Source organism: Oscarella lobularis, chromosome 1 (genome assembly GCF_947507565.1).
Source record: "Oscarella lobularis chromosome 1, ooOscLobu1.1, whole genome shotgun sequence".
In the NCBI taxonomy this organism is placed as follows: Eukaryota; Metazoa; Porifera; class Homoscleromorpha; order Homosclerophorida; family Oscarellidae; genus Oscarella; species Oscarella lobularis.
In genome coordinates this window covers 5,736,618-5,751,411 of record NC_089175.1, presented here as the reverse complement: position 1 = coordinate 5,751,411, position 14,794 = coordinate 5,736,618, and the positions used below count along the sequence as shown (strand labels likewise).

Genomic DNA, 14,794 nt, shown 5'->3' with positions numbered 1-14,794 from the left:
GTAAACCATTTCTACGTCACGCGATGGGGATTCTACGTCACGCGATGGGGAATAAGAGGAAATTTACCGGCATTTTATAACAAAGGTAACGACGCTCATCCGGCCGCCGAAACCGCACGTCAAACATATAAAGACGACATCAAAGCCAACAATTTTCATCTAAAACAAGTCGAGATGTCAGAGATACCGACGACGATTCCCCTTCCCAAAAAGGTCGAGATTTACCCGCACGTCGACGAAAGCCAATTGGCGTGCTGGGGACTGGGTCGTGGCATCAAGGCCACCGAACCGAAAAGGCTCATGCAAATCGTCGCGCGTCCCGTTCCCGTCGACGAGGCGACGACGTCCGCGCGGCCGTGCGTCGAGGAAACGCGCGTCGGCGCGGGCTACTCCGAAGTGACGTTTCGCGTTTCGTCGAAGTCGGAATTGACGCGAAAACTGAGCGCGACGCTGACGGTACCCTTCGCGAAAGCCGTCACGTTTGAATGCGGTTTCTGCTACGACAAATTGGTGGCGGAAAGCGAGACGAAAATCGGTGCCGGTCATCTAATTCGCAATCGAACGTACGCGTTCCGCCTGAACGCGTACGACGACGAAGAATGCGGCGGCGACGCCGTTCCGAATCGACGAACGTTCGTGGAGGAATGCATACGAAACGAGTTCCACGCGCGGAAAGACGATTCGTCCGCGCGTATGCCCGAATTGACGATCAAAAACAAAGAAGCGAGTATATCCGCATGTCGCCAGGCAATTGTAGGTCGCCTCGGCGGCGTGACCCACTTCGTCGCTTCGATTGACATGGGCGGAAAAGTTTACCGCGAAGTGACGACGACGTCGACGCCGAGCAAGACGTCATACAAAGCTCGCTTCGGACTGACTACGGCTGTCACAGCGGCGAGCGTTGTCGCGAAAATTCGAAACGGAAAAGACTACGCGAAAACGACGTACTCGGAAAACGAGCGCGTTATTCTTCATCCGAACGTCATCGGTCAGTCGCTGAAGCGCGGTCGGATTATCAAGCGCGACGACGAAGTCGTCGTCTGTTTGCGCGTCTTGCCAATCGCCGCACTCGTCCGCAATCCCGACTGGAGTCATTCGATGCGAATCGCATCGCGGCAATTCATGGAGAGCGAGCTCCAACGTCTTCCTCAACTCGTCGACATAACGCGACCTTTCTATCTGAAAGCGGGCACAAAATTCATTACGGCGCATTCGAATGGTAAACTCGGCGTGACCGAATCGAAAGGCCAGGCGACGACGGTTTACATTGAAACGCTTACGCAGCGTTTTTGTTCTCCTGGGAAACAGGATTTGCTGAAGACACCCGGCGCTGTTTTTCTACTCGCATTCAAGATCGACGGACAGAGATTTTACCTGTGCACTTCGTCGAGATATCATTATCGTGCGATTGCTTTGACGCACGTCGCTCAGACGTCCGATGGTCTGTTCTCCTTGTGTCATCCCGGTTCGAATCAACCGGCCGCACTTCAGGATTGGCGAGGCACTGCACTTTCGATTAAGTGGAAATGCGGCTTTTTCCGCCATCGCTACTTGCATCTGATACCGAGCGAGAAAAGAGCGTCGTTCTTGCGTCGACACGATAAAACGTGGCTGAGGACAAGTGGATTTGCGCAGTTTCAATTGGTCAACGCTTACGAACCTACGACATCTGAGATGGCGAACCAAGAGGAGATGACGTGACGAGTCCCAGCACGATAAACGGACAATTCGTTGGGCTTGACGAAGGAGAAAAGCGAGAGAAGAACAAAATAAACGCGCATCACCTAAACAAAGATTTTGAATATTTGATATGTTTTTTTTGTAGTTTCTGTCTTACGTGGAGTGCAGCTGCGTTTTCTCTAAATGACACCATACCTAGTGTTTATTGACGTTTGAAATGAAGCAATGTTTTATCGCACCTAGACTTCTCTTATCTACCAATATGTCAATGTCGTCGAAAAGGCACATCCTTAGGGAGGCCTCCGGTCTAAAGGGCGGCCTTGCGCACACATGATTAAGCATCCATCTGGCACCCGCGCAGAGGTCCGTCATCAGATTCGTAATCGAACTAGTTAAGGTGGCCCGTGCTTCGCACGGGAAATAGCCACCGCAGTGTAGTGTGCGTATTGGTGGTCCCATATTATCTATAACAGATACCTACCCTTGTAATCACAGATGCCCTGTGATCACAGATACCCTGTGATAAAAGATACCCTGTGATCACACATAACCGGTGATCACAGTTACCCTGTGATCACACATAACCGGTGATTACAGTTACACTGTGATCACAGTTACCCTGTGATCATGGTATTATAGTTACCCTGTGATCGAAGTTACACTGTGATCACAAATTCCCTGTGATCACAATTTCCGTGTGATCACAATTTTCCTGTGATCACATTTTCCTGATCACAATTTCCCCGTGATCACAATTTCCCTGTGATCACAGATACCCTTGTGATCACAGATGCCCTTGTGATCACAGATACCCTTGCGATGACAGATGTTCACTTCTGTGATCACAGATACCTATTTACAGACTGTGATCACAGTTACCCTCTGATCACAGAAACCCTGTGATCCTGTTATACACCTGTGATCACAGAGGTCGGTCATCAGATTCGTAATCGAATCTACGCGTTCCGGCTTCACGCGTACGACGAAGAAAAACGCGTCGTCGATCGCCTTCGACGAATATTCGTGGAGGATTGCATTCCAAACGAGTTCTACGAGCGGTTGTATACGGCATCGAGTTGCCGGTGCACATGCTCAAGTTGACAAGCGAAGGGCCCTCGAGATAAAGGATCATGGCTGGACTATCACTCCTCAGTAAAACAGCCACTAAAACTACAGTCTAATAAATACAGTTTTTTGAGACTCTGTATTAGCGTCTCCGTGGTATCGGACGACCTTGACGTCACAAAGATGATACTGTAGAAAGAACACAGGTAGATATCGGATTAGCTCAGCTGGTCAAGGCCTATGAATCTGTGACCTCTGAGATGGCGAACCAAGAGGAGATGCCCTCAGGAACGAGAAACGGCTTCACCTCTATGAAGAACTCAAGGTTATGAGAAGAAGCTTTCCTACTTAATTAACTAACTGGTACTGTAGGTCGACCATTCACATCCTTTGAAGTCCTTCAACCCGAAAGGTCGGAATAGACCATCACCTTTGAGAGATGCAGCGAGTCAATATTCGTCTATCTATACGCCGGACGTGACGCACGTCTCTAACACAGTTGGCATGGAGTTGGGATGTCAGATGACGTACGCGTGGCTAAAACAGGTAGCGAGAAACTAGTCGACCAAAACCTTCTGACAGCTGGTCAAGGGCTATGAATCTGTGACCTCTGAGATAGTGAACCAAGAAGATATGCCATCAGGAACGAGAAAAGGCTTCACCTCTATGAAGAACTCTTGAGTCAATTAAGGCTATGAGAGTGACGCCCACCGCATTCAGAAGCTTTCCTACTTAATTAATTAACTGGTACTGTAGGTCATTCCACGTCCTTTGAAGTCCTTCAACCGGTAAGGTCGGAATAGCTAGACCCTCACCTTTGAGACATATTCGTCTATGCCGGACATGACGCACGTCTCTAACACGTACAGTTGGCATATTAGTTGACCAAAACCTTCTGACAGCATTCGACGTCGAGATGTCCGAGCCGACGCTTCCCGAACACGTCAAGCTCTATCCTCATGTCGATGAAAGCCAGCTGGCGTGCTGGGGTCTCGGTCGAGGCATCAAAGCCACCGAACCGAAAAGGCTCATGCAAGTCGTCGCGCGTCCCGTTCCCGTCGACGAAACGACGGCGAACGGCGGCCCGGAGCCGTGCGTCGAGGAAACTCGGGTGGGGACGGGATACTCCGAGTTGACTTTTTCCGTTTCGTCCAAAGCGGAACTGACGCGGAAACTAACCACGACGCTGACGGCGCCTCTTTCGCAAGCCGTCGCCTTCGAGTGCGGAGCGTCGTACGAGAAATCGACGGTGGAGAGCCAGACGAAGATCGCCGTCGGGCATCAGATTCGAAATCGAACGTACGCGTTTCGACTTCACGCGTACGACGAAGAAAAGCGCAACGTCGATCCCGTTCGACGAACGTTCGTCGAGGATTGCATTCTGAACGAGTGCGCCGAGCGGATGCAGAGTCGAGATGGAGACGCCGAGTCGCCAGTGCGCATGCCCGAATTGACGGACGCGACCGAAGCGAGTATATCCGCCTGCGCGAGAGCAATCAAAGGTCCGCTCGGGGGCGTGACCCACTTTGTCACCGCTATCGACATGGGCGGAAAAGTCTATCGCGAAGTATCGAAATCATCATCAACGAGCATCACTATAAATGACGCCAACGTTGCAACGACAGTCAAAGCGAGCAAAGCCGCCGCAGAATTCAGAAACGACAAAAAGACTTCCGAAGCGACCTACTCCAAGAGGGAGCGCGTCCTGCTTCATCCGAAAATCATCGGAAAGCCGTTGAAGCGCGATCTGACAATCAAACGCGACGAGGAAGTCGTCGTGTGCTTGCGCGTCTTACCCATCGCCGCGCTCGTCAGAGATCCCGTCTGGTGCACATCCATGCGAATCGCATCGAGCAAATTCATCGAAGACGAGCTCCAACGTACGTCCCACATCGTCGACGCGACTCGCCCTTTTTATATCAAAGCGGGCGCGAAGTTTGTCACTGCGAACGCCAATGGGGAATTCACGACCGGCGCGAAAGAGGAGGCAACGCCGGTTTACATCGAAACGCTTCCGCAGCGTCGATGGCGTTTTCCTTGGGAAGACGAAATCAATTCGCTGACGACTCCAGGTGCTCTGTTTCTACTTGCATTCGAGATCGATGACCAGAGATTTTATCTGTGCACGTCGTCGAGAGATAAATATCAAGCAATACTTTGCACGCATCTCGCGGAGATGTCCGAAGGTCAGTTCACTCTGTGTCATCCCGGTACAAATCAGGTGAAGGCACTCGACGATTGGCTAGCCACCGGGCTAATGATTGAATGGAAAAGCGGTTTCTTCAGTCGTCGCTACTTGCAGTTGATGCCGAAAGAGAAAAGAGCGTCGTTCTCATGTAGAGATGAAAGATTGTGGCAAAATACGGGTGAAATCGCTCAGTTCCAATTGGTGAATGCTGGGAAGCAAAAGACGCAGGAAAATAACCAAGACATCCATATGCCAATGAACTGAGTGCTCAAAATAGAGAGACACACAGCGCACTCTTTTCATTGATTAGGACTGATTAGGACTGAACTGTCACTACTGTACCTCATTAGTCAGTCGCCTAGGTTTTCGTTCTACTCAAAACCAAAGCATTGCGTCGACTAATTGATAGCGAGAGTAAACAACTCCCCCAAGTCGTCAATGTGACGCGGCCATTCTATCTGATAAATTGAGACTAAATGGTATTGATCAGTGGCTATGTGAATGATAAGGTGACAGAAGGCGGGAAAGCACAGGTAGATTCGCTCATCAGTTCAGTTTGTCCACACTGGCTTTACCTCAAAGAAAAACAAATGAGCCCAGGCTATACTTTCTATGAGAGTGAGGCTCACATCCTGTGAAGTCCTTCAACCAACACTTGCCCCCGTTTAGATATGCAGCAATTCTTGGTATGCAAGATCACGCACGCGTACGAGCGTACAAGCTCGCATTCCACCTACAGCCAACAGCCAACAGGCATCTGACATGTCAGAAGAGGCGACGACACTTCCCGAAGTCAAGCTTCCCCAAGAAGAAGAAGAAAAAGTAAAGCTTCCCCAAGAAGAAGAAGAAGCCAAGCATCCTGAACTTGAAGAAGTGAGGCTTTGCCTTCACGTCAGTGAAAGCCAGCTGGCGTGCTGGGGTCTCGGTCGAGGCATCAAAGCCACCGAACCGAAAAGGCTCATGCAAGTCGTCGCGCGTCCCGTTCCCGTCGACGGAACGACGACGGCGAACCGCGATTCCGAGCCGTGCGTAGAGGAAACTCGGGTGGGGACGGGGTACTCCGAGTTGAGTTTCTCCGTCTCGTCCAAAGCGGAGCTGACGCGGAAGCTAAGCTCGACGCTGTCGGCGTCCTTTTCGAAAGCCGTCGCCTTCGAGTGCGGCGCGTCGTACGAGAAATCGACGGTGGAGAGCCAGACGAAGATCGCCGTCGGGCATCAGATTCGAAATCGAACGTACGCGTTTCGACTTCACGCGTACGACGAAGAAAAACGCACAGTCGATCCCGTTCGACGAACGTTCGTCGAGGATTGCATTCTGAACGAGTACAGCGAAGGGATGCAGAGTCGCGATGGAGACGCCAAGTCGCGAGGGCGCATGCCCGAGTTGACGGAACCGACGCATGCGAGCGTATCCGCTTGCAATCGAGCAATCGAAGGCCCCCTCGGGGGCGTGACCCACTTCGTCGCCGCTATCGACATGGGCGGAAAAGTCTACCGCGAAGTTACGAAATCATCAACAGTGAGCAACACGAACAACGACACCAACCTTGCTGGCACAGTCAAAGCGAGCAGAGCCGCCGCAAAATTCCGAAACGATCAAGGTAAATCCAAAACGACTTACTCCAAAAAGGAGCGCGTCATGCTGCATCCGAACATCATCGGTAAGCCGCTGAAGCGCGATCAGACGATCAAACGCGGCGAGGAAGTCGTCGTGTGTTTGCGCGTCTTGCCCATCTCCTCGCTCGTCAGCAATCCCGCCTGGAGCAAATCCATGCGAATTGCATTGCGCAACTTCATCGAGGACGAGCTCCAACGTGCTCCCCATCTCGTCGACCTGACGCGCCCCTTCTATCTCAAAGCGGGCACGAGTTTTGTCGCTGCGTATGCCAGTGGGGAGGTCAGCATGACCGAGATGAAAGATCGCGCGACGCCACTTTATATCGAAACGCTTCCGCGACGACAACGGCGTTTTCCTTGGCAGGAGAAAATCGATTTGCTGACGACTCCTGGTGTTTTGTTTCTAATTGCATTCGAGATCAGGGGCCAGAGGTTTTACCTGTGCACGTCGTCGAGACGTAAATATCAAGCAAGAGTTTCCACGCATCTTTCAGATATGTCCGGTGGTCAGTTCTCCCTGTGTCATCCCGGTATAAATAAGCCAATGCCACTTGACAGTTGGTTAGCCACCGGGCTGTTGCTTCAATGGAAAGGCGGTCTCTTCAGCCATCGCTACTTGCAACTGATGCCGGACGAGAAAAAGGCGTCGTTCTTATGCAGAGATGATAGATTGTGGGAAGAAACTGGTGGAGTCGCTCAGTTCCAATTGGTAAATGCTGAGAAGTCAGAAGTGGTATCTGAGTTGAAGGATATGCCAATGCAGGCTCCCAAGATAAACTAAAATAGAGAAACACAGAGCTAGTTATAGGGTCTGGAGATAAATTACAATAGACAAAGTTTGAAACACAGTGCACTATTATCATTGAATATAATTGTGTAAAAATATCGTTACCTTTATTATTCGCCTAGGCGTCGTTCGCCGCCATTGATCTGACCAACATAAATGCTTTCAAATCATATGGCAGGCCCACTCCAAGCTCTACCAAGTTTGAATATTGGCTGGCAAACGGCTCACCTCAAAGGAACAATACACTTCGTCATTTTCTCTTCTAAGATCATGTATTAGCAGTCATTCACCGTCTACTATATGACATCCCTACTTCGTTACACACGTATCTTCTGCACACGTGAATACACGTGAGCCTGTTCTAGAGAAGTGAACAAGTACACCGTTCAGATTCTCTAGGAACTCATGCGACCATATACGGTGAAATAAACAGCGTCTGGAGCGCCTACGCGTTGTATACTAGCTTTACCTTATTTGGTCCCGCGCTGATCTTCATTGTTTCACTCAGAATACCATAAAAGGGTTTACAGACAAGCCATGATGTTATGTACACCGCTATAAATTTGCTCTACATCTCTACTCGAAATCAGTCGAAACGCTGAAGGCGTAATCAAAGGAATGCACTGGAGCTCCATTGTCCTTATCTTTCTTTGCTTCGTTCCGCTCTCCTGTCAAAACGAGGAGAGCAGTCCTAACTGCCCTCTCCAGAAAGGAGACAGAGTACGCCTTCATACGGATCCACGATGACAACTTGTCTAATATATCGTACCACCAGGGACTTCCAGGTCACTCGGGATCGCCAGGAATAAGGGTACATACAGTACATGTACATGTCCTTTAAATTGTAAAACTCTTGCGTCTAGGGCCATAAAGGAGACAGAGGAACACAGGGAAACGCGGGAAAAAACGGAGACAAAGTATTACATCTTTCATAAGTGATCGTTATAAAAACTACGTACAATTACACAGGGTGACCAAGGTGCTAAAGGATCACAAGGCCTTCCGGGAAAACAGGTTAATTACACTTCTTCATCCCAAAGTCAGCGAATAAATTTGAGTAGGGTCCCGCTGGTGTTGTTGGACCTCCTGGGTCCCAAGGTAGACAAGGTGCAACCGGACCACAAGGACCTCGTGGAAATACCGGAATACAAGTACAGTTTTTGGTATCTTATTCTAAAGGTAATTAAACTTACCGTATTTAATTGAAGGGTGAAACAGGCATACAGGGCCCAAAAGGACAAAAAGGAATAAGAGGAATTAAAGTACTGTTCTCCTTTCTTCCTGTGTGCGTGATAACTACATCAACTAGGGAGAAACTGGACCCACAGGACCAAGAGGGAGAGGAGGAATTGACGGAATTCCTGTGATAGTCAAACACGCGCTTTGCACTTACTTTGCGGTTAACAATGTAAATGTAGGGTCCACCAGGTCACACAGGACAAGCAGGACCAAAAGGACCTAAAGGAGACAAGGCGGGTTTATTAAAAAGATTAAAGACATCTTTTTAAATGAGTAAATAGGGAGAGCGAGGGTTAAATGGTCACAAAGGAGAGCGTGGACTTCAAGGAATACCAGGACCTGACGTAAATAACTTTGAAATCTTCTTGATCGTCTAAAGTTACTCCATTATCTAGATAGATGAAGAGATTATGAAAAAATTAAAAGAACAGGTATGACCAGACAGACAAGAATGATTGGCTCATTTAGCGCATCTCCACACGTAGATTGTAACAGATCTCAAGTCTTCACTTGGTACAATATTGAAACCTATTGCATACATTGTTGGAAATTATGATGGCTGGCAAACCTATTCTGACGGTAACAAATACAATTATCATTCAAATGAAACTAAGCCCCATTGCCTGTCAGGCCAGATAATTACTCATTGGTCAACTAGCACGTCAGGTTCCCGTCCATCCGTTCTCCAAGGCGGGATGACGTATAGCAATGGTTACATCACCGTGCCTGAATCTGGAATCTATTTTATTTACTTCAATTTGTACTCCGCCGTATCGTCAAATGGCGGTCGTCATCCTGCCATTTATGTTGATTCACTTCGTATTGGCTTGTCATACTATTATTATGAAAACACTCGCAACAAATCTCTCCATCTTGGAATGCTTTGGAACGTGAGAAAGGGCAGTCAATTGTCTGTAAGGGCGCAGGGTGGAAGCATACGACATTATTTTGGCTCTGACGATTCTTGTTTTGGCGCATGGAAAATAAACTAATTTTTCAAACCACAAAACAAACTTTTGCTTTCTTTTCGTGCCTGGTGGGTGCATAAATAAAATGTTGTGTTGTGCCGGTTTCAAAAAAATGTCACCGTCTCTGGGCCCATTGAGCCGTGATGTAAAACACCGGCATTTCTCTACCCAGGCTGGGGCTCTTCTTTAGCTAAGGTTCCTCTACTAGCTTCTACAGTTGTAGCTTAATACTCACCTACGTTTCGGCAGCAATCCCTCAACGAAAAATCCATAGTTCAATATTTTCAGGGAGATATCCCATGGACCGTGCCCCCCTCCTTCTTTCGACAACCTTCCTCTAAAACGCATAGCTCAGGCTGAGACCCTAACATTGGCGTCGTACCGAGCTACGCTACATACGACTATAGCATGACGACTTCTTTTCGAATTTCGTATCTCAGTAAACGTACGAACACGCAATTGCGACGGAACCCCTGGGCCCTCTCCAGCCAATGTTCGATCTAGAGAAAAACGTCGAATAGTCTACAGTGCTTATCAGCATAAATGATCATCAGTTAGCGCCCTCTAGCTCAGTAATTTAAGGCCGTATAGCTTCATACTGCATATCGCTCGATTGATTAGGAGTTTCTTTACATGATGATAATGGCGTAGAAGCCTCTAATCGTAAAATTCGTGTAGTTGTATTTGGGCCAATGAGTGTACTGAAATTCGTGTCGTCACAATAGCGCTCGTTTGTTCACTGGGAGCCTCACCCACGCATTTTAGTAGCAAAATTCAATTTTTCACTAGCGCGCTCTACTGATTCACTAGCGCGCTTTACTATTTCATTCATTCCTTTCTTTTTCTCGTCTTTTTTGACGAAACTGAGTATTTTCGAACAAAATCGAAACGATGAAAACATCGGTACTTTATAGGTAGTAGCTAATGCAAAATTTGAAGAGGATTCATCGTGTCGTTTTGCCGCAAAACGCGAATAAAGGAAAAATGTACGTAATCGCTTTTTTCGCAGAAAAAGGAATAAATTAAAAATCTAAAACGATGAAAACGTTCGGTTCACATCGATTAACAATTCAAGGGTAAAAAGTGCGGGAAATAGTGCAGAGTGAATAAAATTTTTGCGAAAAACCGAGCGAGCCTCAGTCTCGCGCATGATTGCACGTATATTGCTGCGAGAAGCGATACGCAACTAAATAATTTGGTGGTAGGTAGAGAAAAGCCTTCCGGAGCTACTACTTTTTGTAGGGATACGAAAAACTCAACCAAATTTAAACTACGCGCAATAAACACACACTACCACGTGATTATCACTTATGCTGATAAGCACTGTAGTACCATAGCAACGTTGACCCGCCCGCACAATACGTTGCAAAGAAGACGCCCATTCGACGCATTTTTGTTGGACAGCTCGTTACTGCGCTAACGGAGGCGATCAGAGGGTCGGGAAGTGTGTAAATAAAAAGTTTTTTACCGTTTGGGCTGACAATCGACGGCGCTCTGAGTCTCTGGCGATATCACGGGTTGGTTGTACAATCCTTGGTTACAGTAGTGTTTGGGGAGTTCGAGATGGCTGGCAGACTACGTTCTCGTAGTGCGAGACGACACAGAGCAAGCGAAAAGGAACAAAAGAAAAACGAAGACAGGGGTTGGTATCCCGGACAGCAATACTGGTTAATTAATCGAAAGAAATCTGGACGAGGGTAAATAACCCTAAAAAATGGTGCAAAAGATTAAATTTCAAAGTTGACTGTAAAATAAAAAGGTAAATATGTTGCTTCTAAGTCTGTCCATGTTCTAAAAGAAATACCTAACATCTTGCTCATACTATCCAAAACTTTCTTACCAATTAATTAGCCTTTGCCAAGCGCTGCCGTCATTGCCAAGCCACTGTCCCTCTGTCGCAGTAGGCGTTGCCGTCGTCGCCGCCGCCTCTCTCATTCGAACTTCCGGCTCCCCAGTTTTTGATGATTGAAACCGAAAAACAAAAATCATTATAGAAACAGTAACGTAGGGCGAGGTAAGATAACTTCTATCCTCTGCCTAACTGCCTTTCTACCTATCTATCCTATCCTAGTTCCCTACCTAGCTTGCTCTCCCTTTATTTTTGTCATTTTAATTATATTGCTTTTGGCCCTTAAGCTAAAGCTTTCAACAAAAATTATTTATCAAAATTAAGAAAGACGGCGTTGCAGCCATCTTTGTGATTTGATCTACCCCCTTGAACGACGATCCTTGGGGCATGGGCAACTACAATATTATTATTTATGTGTGAGAAAGTGGCTTATATTTTCTTACCTGGCAAATGACGGCATTTGTCGCGTGACATGAAAAGAAAAGCTTACCATTGTATTTGTAGTTCCAATTGCAGCGGGACGAAATGACGTTCAATTATTCATCCTATGTGCAAAAAAACACATTCGGTTAGCCAAAGGTAAAATATAAATATATTAACACTGTACTCCGCATCTTGGAAGAGCAACGCTGCTCTTCTGAAATTTCAATTCTGCACTCAATAAAGGTACATGTAAAGAATTAGCCAAAAGATAAAATACTTACTTTATTTGCTTTGGCACGTTGGCCAAAACAACGGCAATTGACATCAACTTGAGAGATAAATTCGACGTCCCTTTGGCCTTGTGCCTTGCGCTCCATTAATTCCTTTGTGCATGCCCAATAGGCCTGGCTTGCCCGAATTTATTGCCACGAGAAGCGCTTCTCGCCAGGACGGGCTCTGTCACACGCAAGCACTTTATTATCTAGGGAAAGAGCAGCATTCGAGATCGATGACCAGAGATTTTATCTGTACACGTCGTCGAGAGATAAATATCAAGCAAATCTTTGCACGCATCTCGCGGAGATGTCGGAAGGTCAGTTCACTCTGTGTCATCCCGGTACAAATCAGGTGAAGGCACTCGACGATTGGCTAGCCACCGGGCTAATGATTGAATGGAAAAGCGGTTTCTTCAGTCGTCGCTACTTGCAGTTGATGCCGAAAGAGAGAAGAGCGTCGATGTAGAGATGAAAGATTGCGGCAAAACACGGGTGAAATCGCTCAGTTCCAATTGGTGAATGCTGGGAAGCTAAAAACGCAGGAAAAAGACAAAGACATCCATACGCCAATGAACTGAGTGCTCAAAATAGAGACGCACTGCGCACTCTTTTCATTGATTAGGACTGATTAGGACTGAAATGTCACTACTGTACCTAATTAGTCAGTTGCCTAGGTTATCGTTCTATACTCAAAAACCAAAGCATTGCGTCGACTAATTGATAGCGAGAGTAAACAATTCCCCCAAGTCGTCAACGTGAGGCGGCCATTCTATCTGATAAATTGAGACTGAATGGTATTGATAAGTGGCTATGTGAATTATTAGGTGACAGAAGGCGGGAAAGCACAGGTAGATTCGCTCATCAGTTCAGTTTGTCCACACTGGCTTTACCACAAATGAGCCCAGGCTATACTATCTATAAGAGTGAGGCTCACATCCTGTGAAGTCTTTATACAAACACTAGCCCCCGTTTAGATGTGAAGTAATTCTTGGTATGCAGATCACGCACGCGTACGAGCGTACAAGCTCGTATTCCACCTACAAGGCTTCTGACAACATCCAACACAGGCATTCGACATGTCAGAAGAGGCGACGACGCTTCCCGAAGAAGTCAAGCTTTCGGAAGAAGTAAAGCTTCCTCAAGAAGAAGAAGTAAAGCTTCCCCAAGAAGAAGAAGCCAAGCATCCTCAAGAAGTGAGGCTTGGCCTTCACGTCAGTGAAAGCCAGCTGGCGTGCTGGGGTCTCGGTCGAGGCATCAAAGCCACCGAACCGAAAAGGCTCATGCAAGTCGTCGCGCGTCCCGTTCCCGTCGACGGAACGACGACGGCGAACCGCGATTCCGAGCCGTGCGTAGAGGAAACTCGGGTGGGGACGGGGTACTCCGAATTGAGTTTCTCCGTCTCCTCCAAAGCGGAACTGACGCGGAAGCTAAGCTCGACGCTGTCGGCGTCCTTTTCCAAAGCCGTCGCCTTCGAGTGCGGCGCGTCGTACGAGAAATCGACGGTGGAGAGCCAGACGAAGATCGCCGTCGGGCATCAGATTCGAAATCGAACGTACGCGTTTCGACTTCACGCGTACGACGAAGAAAAACGCACAGTCGATCCCGTTCGACGAACGTTCGTCGAGGATTGCATTCTGAACGAGTACAGCGAAGGGATGCAGAGTCGCGATGGAGACGCTAAGTCGCGAGGGCGCATGCCCGAGTTGACGGAACCGACGCATGCGAGCGTATCCGCTTGCAATCGAGCAATCGAAGGCCCTCTCGGGGGCGTGACTCACTTCGTCGCCGCTATCGACATGGGCGGAAAAGTCTATCGCGAAGTTACGAAATCGTCAACAGTGAGCAACACGGACAACAGCACCAACATTTCCGGCACAGTCCAAGCGAGCAGAGTCGCCGCAAAATTCCGAAACGACCAAGGTAAATCCAAAACGACTTACTCCAAAAAGGAGCGCGTCATTCTGCATCCGAACATCATCGGCAAGCCGCTGAAGCGCGATCAGACGATCAAACGTGACGAGGAAGTCGTTGTGTGCTTGCGCGTCTTGCCCATCTCCTCGCTCGTCAGCAATCCCGCCTGGAGCAAATCCATGCGAATTGCATCGCGGAAATTCATCGAGGACGAGCTCCAACGTGCGCCCCATCTTGTCGACCTGACGCGCCCCTTCTATCTCAAAGCGGGCACGAGTTTTGTCGCTGCGTATGCCAGTGGGGAGGTCAGCATGACCGAGATAAAAGATCGCGCGACGCCACTTTACATCGAAACGCTTCCGCGACGACAACGGCGTTTTCCTTGGCAGGAGAAAATCGATTTGCTGACGACTCCTGGTGTTTTGTTTCTAATTGCATTCGAGATCAGGGGCCAGAGGTTTTACCTGTGCACGTCGTCGAGACGTAAATATCAAGCAAGAGTTTCCACGCATCTTGCAGATATGTCCGGTGGTCAGTTCTCCCTGTGTCATCCCGGTATAAATAAGCCAATGCCACTTGACAGTTGGTTAGCCACCGGGCTATTGCTTCAATGGAAAGGCGGTCTCTTCATCCATCGCTACTTGCAACTGATGCCGGACGAGAAAAGGGCGTCGTTCTTATGCAGAGACGATAGATCGTGGGAAGAAACTGGTGGAGTCGCTCAGTTCCAATTGGTAAATGCTGAGAAGTCAGAAGTGGTATCTGAGTTGAAGGATATGCCAATGCAGGCTCC

At 48.2% G+C, this 14,794-nt stretch overlaps 3 protein-coding genes and 1 long non-coding RNA gene across 9 annotated transcripts; 3 read left to right on the top strand and 1 right to left on the bottom strand.

The window, feature by feature from the left end:
• LOC136200107 (uncharacterized) lies at positions 1-1,943 on the top strand. The gene has a single exon (XM_065990448.1). It carries the CDS (start codon positions 175-177, stop codon positions 1,699-1,701), a length of 1,527 nt encoding a protein of 508 aa, XP_065846520.1. The 5' UTR covers positions 1-174; the 3' UTR covers positions 1,702-1,943.
• Positions 1,944-5,405: 3,462 nt separating this feature from the next.
• Positions 5,406-7,434, top strand: LOC136200102 (uncharacterized). The gene has a single exon (XM_065990434.1). It carries the CDS (start codon positions 5,696-5,698, stop codon positions 7,328-7,330), a length of 1,635 nt encoding a protein of 544 aa, XP_065846506.1. The 5' UTR covers positions 5,406-5,695; the 3' UTR covers positions 7,331-7,434.
• A 235-nt stretch (positions 7,435-7,669) lies between these two features.
• LOC136200158 (uncharacterized) lies at positions 7,670-9,639 on the top strand. 3 transcript variants are annotated; one of them, XM_065990512.1, is made up of 13 exons: positions 7,670-7,756; positions 7,845-8,056; positions 8,112-8,147; positions 8,200-8,253; positions 8,306-8,350; positions 8,398-8,487; positions 8,545-8,598; positions 8,646-8,699; positions 8,755-8,808; positions 8,857-8,919; positions 8,971-9,006; positions 9,061-9,154; positions 9,206-9,639. In XM_065990512.1, the coding sequence occupies exons 2-13, from the start codon at positions 7,955-7,957 to the stop codon at positions 9,565-9,567; spliced, it is 1,044 nt and encodes a 347-aa protein (XP_065846584.1). In that variant the 5' UTR covers positions 7,670-7,756; positions 7,845-7,954; the 3' UTR covers positions 9,568-9,639. The 3 variants fall into 3 exon arrangements, with proteins under 3 accessions (XP_065846584.1, XP_065846577.1, XP_065846592.1); XM_065990520.1 differs by lacking the exon at positions 7,670-7,756 and adding an exon at positions 7,773-7,790; XM_065990505.1 differs by lacking the exon at positions 7,670-7,756 and having other exon boundaries at positions 7,766-8,056.
• LOC136200344 (uncharacterized) lies at positions 9,441-12,572 on the bottom strand. Of its 4 annotated transcripts, XR_010673359.1 has the most exons (8): positions 12,097-12,572; positions 12,000-12,043; positions 11,836-11,937; positions 11,384-11,787; positions 11,012-11,334; positions 10,906-10,954; positions 9,926-10,043; positions 9,441-9,880 (listed from the first exon to the last, which is right to left on the bottom strand). It is a non-coding gene; the product is annotated as an uncharacterized lncRNA (long non-coding RNA). The 4 variants fall into 4 exon arrangements; XR_010673354.1 differs by having other exon boundaries at positions 9,441-10,043; positions 10,906-10,959; XR_010673353.1 differs by having other exon boundaries at positions 9,441-10,043.
• Between the last annotated feature and the right edge of the window lie 2,222 nt (positions 12,573-14,794).